Source organism: Gambusia affinis, linkage group LG10 (genome assembly GCF_019740435.1).
Source record: "Gambusia affinis linkage group LG10, SWU_Gaff_1.0, whole genome shotgun sequence".
Taxonomy (NCBI): domain Eukaryota; kingdom Metazoa; phylum Chordata; class Actinopteri; order Cyprinodontiformes; family Poeciliidae; genus Gambusia; species Gambusia affinis.
Genome location: NC_057877.1, coordinates 20424207 through 20431766, shown reverse-complemented (window position 1 = coordinate 20431766; position 7560 = coordinate 20424207). Strand labels below are relative to the sequence as shown.

General features: G+C 37.1%; 1 protein-coding gene across 2 annotated transcripts; it reads left to right on the top strand.

Moving 5' to 3' along the window:
- Positions 1–1408: 1408 nt before the first annotated feature.
- LOC122838018 (NAD-dependent protein deacylase sirtuin-5, mitochondrial-like) lies at positions 1409–6828 on the top strand. Of its 2 annotated transcripts, none has more exons than XM_044128286.1 (9): positions 1409–1492; positions 2967–3078; positions 3168–3301; positions 3744–3969; positions 4146–4233; positions 5029–5082; positions 5163–5286; positions 6118–6233; positions 6337–6828. In XM_044128286.1, exons 2-9 carry the CDS (start codon positions 2979–2981, stop codon positions 6407–6409), a joined length of 915 nt encoding a protein of 304 aa, XP_043984221.1. In that variant the 5' UTR covers positions 1409–1492; positions 2967–2978; the 3' UTR covers positions 6410–6828. The 2 variants fall into 2 exon arrangements, with proteins under 2 accessions (XP_043984221.1, XP_043984222.1); XM_044128287.1 differs by having other exon boundaries at positions 1449–1496.
- The last annotated feature ends 732 nt before the right edge of the window (positions 6829–7560 follow it).

The window sequence follows — 7560 nt, the reverse complement described above, 5'->3', positions numbered from 1 at the left end:
CCTCCTCCTCCTCCTATTACTACTACTACTACTACTACTACTACTACTACTACTACTACTACTACTACTACTACTACTACTATTAAAGTTCTGTTTAGCTGAATCTGGACCATTTCAGGAAGATTGACGATTTAAATTGCATGGGTCATTATTACAAGAGATGGTTTGATTAATAGAGTTAAACCAAAGATGTAATATTTAGTAATAAACAAATGTAATATAAGAGTCTTATGATGAATTACAATCAAATAGAAAGAGTGTTAGAAACACTCTTTCTAATACAGTATTGGCTTGTATATTCCAAGCCAATATTTTGGCTTGGAATATACAATTCATGATGAAACTACCACTGTGCTTGAGCATTTATGTTTCTCATCTAGTTTCTAGAATCTTAGCCAATTTTATTTCATTCAGATGCAGGTTCAGTCTTTTTCTATATCTTGGTAAATATGTGACACGGCTAAGTAACTTGTGTTTATGTACACTGCAGGGAAAATCAACAATCAACTCCTTTGTTTTGTTCATATTCAAGATGAGATGATTGGCATGGTGAGGAAACAATCATCTCATCCTGAATGTGAACAAAACAAAGGAGTTCATTTTAGATTTCAGAAAAATCAGAGTTATCAAACCTTTTTTCATCTTTGGAGGAGAAGAACTGGTTGGGGAATATAACTCAGTGTTCATCTAGACAACAGACTGGACTGTAGAGTCAGTTGTCTACAACATTTTTGCTCCTGGAGGAAGCAAAGACCCTCCAAGGTTTGTAGAAAGTTGCTACAAACCTTCTATGAGTTTGTTTTGACATTGTCCTCTCTTCTGTCATCATCTATGGCTGCATCAGAGCCAGGGATATTATTTTAATCAGTGTTAGTATAATTAATATAGTCAAAATCCAAGACAGACATCTGTGTCCAAAAGGCAGCATAAAAAAGAATCCACAAATTTCAACACTGATCAAAGATGAAAATCATTCAAGCTTAAAGCGGTCAGCAAAAAGTAGACTTCCCCCATCACCCACTCACTAAAGTCATCAGGTGAGCAACAGGTGATCTATCACTGACCAACACCACGTGATCCAGAGCTACGCTTATCCACCAGTGGATATTTGCTTCAAAAGATCATCTTTCAGTCAAAAAGAGATTTCCTAACACAAATCTGCTCCTTATAATTTTCACCAAGTTTCTCTGTCAGTCAGTCATTGCTTTTAAACGTATTCTTATGTTGGCAAATATAAACTATAAAGTGCAGTCCGTTATGATCACTACCGAGAAGTTAATAAAATTATGTGGTTTTATGGTTTTACTCATATTAATGTCTATGGTTTTACTTCCCTACAAGATAACTACGGACTCAAATTGCTCAGTGAATAAGTTGAGCAACAGTGCCCTCTGCTGGTCATTCATGTCCTCTTAGTTGAGCCAATGTAAGAGAAAAAAACGCAACGACTTCCTGTTTGAAACGACTGGTTGTCCTGGTTTTGGTCTGAGAGGTAGGTCAGTGACTGCAAACTTCACTTCTGATAAAAAGACATATTTTATCACCAAAAGCCTAGATTCAACCCACTTTCCTACGCTAGAAGTTTGACTGCAAGTGATTTCCTTGGTTACGGGTGTTTGTTCTCGTGCAACTCCAAGATTGTTAGCGTAGCTAGCACAGGTCTGTGTTGCATTTAATGTAGTTAGAAAAGAGAAGTGTTAGACTCGGAATTGTGACAATTTTGGATATATTGCTGTTGTGTGAAGAAAAAAAAGAAGCTTTTCCGAGATGATGAATAACAACGCTTCATCGGAAATTGTGTTTATTTCAATAAACATATCTAAGACGGACATAAGAAAGCAATCTAACCATGAAAATCAAACAAATACTTTACATCATTTTACCGTAATACATGGGATCTGAAAGTGTCATAAGAGGCTATCATTGGGTTTAAGATGTTTCAAATTGTTATTCTGTACTTCTGGAGATGTTTACTTAGATTTCTTTTTTCTTGTGTCAAGTTTCTGATTCCAAAGTTTCTTTCGAACGCATCATCATTACCTTTTGCTAATAAACATTTGACAGACCTTTTAGACATGACGGCACATGAATCTAGATTGTACTTATCCAAAAGAGGAACATTTCTTTTAAGACGATTGTCCAACAATTTTCCTGTGGAACAAGCACATTCCAGAAGTATAAAAGCTGGTTTCCTGCTTCTGGGTTTCCCCCATCCCTCTGTTACACGTTCTCTACTAATGATTATTGCATAAAGCATTTCTTAATATACGGTTATATGAAATGTAATCAATCCTACGTCAGATTCCAGCATACATTTGAAAAATATATTTTTTGATTATAAAGAAAAAACTATGCAGTGCTATTATAAGTGCCATATAAGTATGGTGGGTTAGCAAAGAAATCTACTCTATTTGGAGTATAATTAGATTTTTTGAATTTGTGTAATATGCTTTAAAATATGTATGGCACAGAGTTCTTCCAAAAAAAAAAAAAAAAAAGACAGATTAATCTCCAAACAATAGTGATTATATAATTTCAAATTTTCACATAGCTGCTGTTGCACTGACTTTAGGCTGTTCAAAATATGTTAACTGATAAAATATTTTCATTTGTGAGCATTGACAAGGTACCTGCCCCTTTTTTGCTAATTGTGTCCCTTTAAATTTTTGTTTTTATGTGATACAGTCATTTCAAGGAGTCCTTCTTAAACCCCAGAGAAACAGTTGGGACTGCTACCCTTAACACTTTTACGAATGTGGGAGTCAGTGGGTGAGAGGTAGCTGTATAGCTTGGAGAGTTTTATTATGCATGTGTTTGGCAGGGGGAAGAAAATAGAGTATGTGGAGAAAACTCATTTGAGCATGTGGAGGACATGCATATTCCACCAAAAAGACCCAGACTGTGGAATGAGCACAGGATCGTCATATTTAGGCAGCGAATATCGTATTGTCTTTCTTTCCAACTAGTTCTAAAACCTGATGATTGTACACCGTTTCACCTGTGGAGTCATAAACATTCACCTGTATGCCCAGCTGAGAAAGACGTGGGGAATCCAGGCCATGGCAAGGCCCAGTTCAGGTAAGCCCAGTGGAATATATTTTATTTTTTTAATTTTAAGTATCTATCTCTCGTTTCTATATGGTGTGTCTTTGTCTGTTTATGTTCAGACCTGGCAGCGTTCAGGGAGATTTTCTCCAAATCCAACAACATTGCCATCATCACAGGAGCAGGAGTGAGTGCTGAGAGTGGAGTTCCAACATTCAGAGGAGCAGGAGGGTACTGGAGAAAATGGCAAGCACAGGTGTGCATCTACTGGTATTGGTCTGGGACAGACAACTTCTACTTCCATAGACCTAAATCAAGTTCAATTAACTCTTTAGTCTGGATTATGTAGGGTTAGCCGTATTGGCCGATCATCAGTTCTATGGTTTTTGATTTGTCATCAGCTTTTTTCGATCAATAGCTTTCCAGGCTTTTTGAAGGTCTTTCAATGTTTTTATTTGTAGTTCTACTTCTCATTTGACCATGTCGGTGTGCTTAGAATAATAATAATAATAAAAAATAGCTGCGTATGTATTATGTTTCATGAAATATTACAATTCCAGTGGTTCAGAAAAATATTAACTTATTAGATTTATTTTGAGGGGAACTGTAATTGTTTAACTCAGACGTTTGATTGTGTTTGGTCTTAATCTAAGACCATTTAAAAAACTGCGCTGTTGTTTTTTTTGGCCAAATTTCAGGAATTGGCCACTCCGACGGCCTTCGCCCACAATCCCTCCCGTGTTTGGGAGTTCTACCACTACCGTCGGGAAGTTATGCTTACCAAGAACCCCAACCCTGCCCACCAGGCCATAGCAGAGTGTGAGGAACGTCTTGGCAAACAGGGCCGAAAAGTTACCGTCATCACGCAGAACATTGACGAACTGCACCGCCGTGCTGGAACAAAAAACCTGTTGGAAATCCATGGTGTGAGGTCTTTTTAGTTGTTTTTTTAACCATTGTGTTTGTTATACTAGGCACATGTATACTCTCCTTAACACTGGACTAATTCAAACTGAATTCTGCAAATCTTTGAATTGGTGACCTGAAACTGTTGTTTTCCTGGTATTAATTAGTCTTTTATTCTCTGTGTGTAAATGCAGGCAGCTTGTTTAAAACACGCTGCATGATGTGTGGTCACGAGGAGGCCAATTACAAGAGCCCCATTTGTTCCGCTCTAGAGGGCAGAGGGTAAGTGCTCATTCTGGTCTGGTTTTGTAATCTCGACTATTTTCCCAAGCGGTGTGAAAATGTGTTTTAAAAGATATCGATCGCAGTCATTTGAGCTTGAAATACCAGAGAAAACGAGGCGTTCTCAATTGGTTGAATGTCAGCCAGCTAAATAACACCCGATGACACAGTGAAAAGGAGAAATTTGACTCAAAACAAATCTCACTCTGAAAGCCATTTTGTCTCTTATCTGACATTTAAAATGGATGTCTGTGATTGAAAACCAATTTCCTATTGTTAAGATTTCAGCTCACCTGCAGAATTAAACTCCGATGCTACAGTTCAAACCAGAACTGTACCAGAGTTGACTTATTTTAGGTCATTTTTGTAGCTGTGGAGTCTGAGCTCCATCGCAGGTTCTACAGGCCTAAATTGGCATGTTGAATATTAAAACCCGGGACTGAATGAAAGACTGAACAAGTCTGGCTTGTTCACAAGAGCTGAAAAAGAAAGTTTACTTTTGTTATACAAGAAATTGCAGCATGAGTTTTAGAAAGCTCGATTTGAGTCGAGCACAAGACTTCTGGAACAAAGTTCTTTAGACAAATTAGTCTAATGTAAAGATGTGATGAAGGCAAAAGTTTAAAAAGGAGAAGAAAACTGGTTACGAAATTGTCTAAAATGGTTAAGTTATGTACATTTTAAAGTTTAGGTGAAAGTTGAGAATGTTTTTTGTATGCATAAATGTGGATTTTAGGAATGCCAGGAACTTGATAAAGTAGCCTCACTCTGAGTAGCACGTACTTGTCTCCTCAGAGCTCCTAACCCTGATGCGGATGATGCCCAGATTCCTGTTGAGGAACTTCCTCGGTACAACACACTCAGACACTTGTACCTCAGTTATTGTTCTCCAACTGAGTTTTGATATAAATTCTGTGTGTTTGTTTTAGATGTGAGCACAGGGGCTGTAATGGCCTTCTGAGACCAGCTGTGGTTTGGTTTGGCGAGACCCTGGATGCAGACATTCTCTCCGATGCAGAGAAAGTCTTGGACAACTGTGACCTATGTCTTGTAGTAAGTGTTTGGGATATTTTGTTGTATAAATAATTTCTGATAAATATTTTTTACATCATTTAACAGCCTTCTCTTCTAAAGTGAGAAAAAAAAACTTTTTCAGCCTCTGTTTTAACTTAACATAATTTTTTGCGTTATTAAGGAAACTGTAAAGGAACTGGTGTAACATTGTAGCATATGTTAAACTCCAGCATCCATTTTTAGAGCTTCACAATTAGTTAATGTTCACTTACACTTTTGCTGAATCCGAGATTGAAAAATCAGACTGAAAGAAACTAAGATGCCAAGAAAAACAACAAATTATCAAATCACCAGGAAAAAAAAAAATCATACTTCCATTGTCCATGATGTTATTTTAGTAAATCTATGTGCTTATTAAATGTTGGTAAATTGCTGTAAGATTTGGCATAATTTCAGCATTTTTATGTCATCTAAAAATGGAGAGGATTAGAAAGTTAGGTATTTTACTCCTGCAAATCCAAGAATATCCTAGTTGTGAAATTTTACTTAAGTAAAAAAAATTATTTGCACATTGTGAAACTGGGACACAAATAAAATTGACTAGAAAATAACACATCATTACGTTATTGTGGAAAATGTGTGTGTTCAGTTTTCATACTATATTTCCGAGAAGTTGGATTTTGTTCTGAATTATTTGGGTTTTTCACCTCTACTGTTAAAATACCTTTTCAGATTCAATTCCCAGTTATCAGTGCTTTTTATACAACTTTATGGAGTAAATACAAAATATCATTATGAATCAATTTAAAAATGTAAAATTGTCCAGAAAGTCTTTTTTTTATATGTTGATTCAGTTAATTGTTCCTCCAGGTTGGCACCTCGTCAGTTGTGTATCCAGCAGCCATGTTTGCTCCTCAGGTGGCAGCCAGAGGTGTCCCTGTCGCTGAATTCAACTTGGAGGACACTCCAGCTACTGAGCGCTTCAAGCAAGTTTTTATTTTGACCTTGACACAAATCTCATGCTTTTTCACTCATGTACGTCAGTCACAGTGACACCTGTCCATCAGTAATTTTTCCTTCTGGTTACAGGTTTCACTTTCATGGCGCTTGTGGGAGCACCTTACCCCCTGCGCTGGCACGCCACGAGAGCGAGGCGAACTGAAAGCAGAACTGTGATTTGCCAAAATAGTGAGACTTGTGTCGGTAATGTGAAGGATCTGGAGAAGAGGACAAAAGGGAGACTTGTTAACAGTATGCACACTAAACAGTGATCTTTACTATTGAGCATGATTTTAATGCGGTGATTTCAGCATCTGTGTTGGCAGGCCTGACTTGTGAAACAGATATTTCTTAATGAATGGCAATTAAAAAGAGAAGTTACTTCTATTGTTGTGACAGCAGGTGTCAGTGTTTAGCTGCTGCTAACTTCCAGAGGTTGTGAGACTGCTAACTGGGATGACAAGAGTCTGAGCTATGGATGTTTAAATTTGGATCACGATGTATTTTGTGCTTTTTTTAATTTTTAATTTTTATTTTGAGGTACCAAAAAAAAGAATATTTAATAAAAACTACTGAACTCAATGTGCCTGTGTATGTGTGTGTAAACCAGCAGCTAAAAAAGAAGTATCTGTAGGTTTAATGCTTCAGTACAAGCTAAGACTTAATCTTGACCCTCTCCCTCTACTTTAACTTCTTTAATCTGAGCATGAGCTATACAGTGGCCAAGTCAAGGTGCACTATTGTGCGGCGTAAACCACAGATATATATTCAATATACCTCAATGTGCATATTAAAACAAACTATTGCGGCTTATAGGAGGGTACAGGGCATGCAATCTTTGTTCCTGTGTTGTGATTCATTGCATTTCTGTTTCAAGATGTTTTTGCTTATGATGGAGACAAGCAGATGAACTCTGTGGCATAGCTAGCAAACATTCTGGATCTGAATCCAGCTGCAAATTTATAGTGGAAAAAAATTTAACAAAGTGGTCCATCCCACAGAGATGATCTGTCATCGGCAAAATGAGAATGTTGAAACCTTATTAATAAACTATGCTGTTTTTCATTACAGAAATTGATGCAAAAGTTCTAATTGTGGCGTTTTATTACATTAGCATGTATTTTGTGACTAAGCAAACTGACTAAACATCTTCCATGAGAAATGATTCCATTTTATTGTCGAGAGTTGTATTTGTGCTGAGGGGAGTGTATCAGACAGATTCTTGGTTTCTAAGTAAAAATCTGATTATATGTGACACTTCTGTGCGTGGGCACAAACCATGCCACAGAGTTCACTTCCAGTTTCACAATATGA

What these genes read in the sequence shown, in the direction of transcription:
- LOC122838018 (XM_044128286.1), top strand. Translation starts at nt 2,979, where the DNA reads ATGATTGTACACCGTTTCACCTGTGGAGTCATAAACATTCACCTGTAT. An exon ending in AAACCTGTTGGAAATCCATG is followed by an intron (nt 3,970 to 4,145) that starts GTGTGAGGTCTT and finishes GTGTAAATGCAG; the next exon opens with GCAGCTTGTTTAAAACACGC. An exon ending in TCCGCTCTAGAGGGCAGAGG is followed by an intron (nt 4,234 to 5,028) that starts GTAAGTGCTCAT and finishes TTGTCTCCTCAG; the next exon opens with AGCTCCTAACCCTGATGCGG.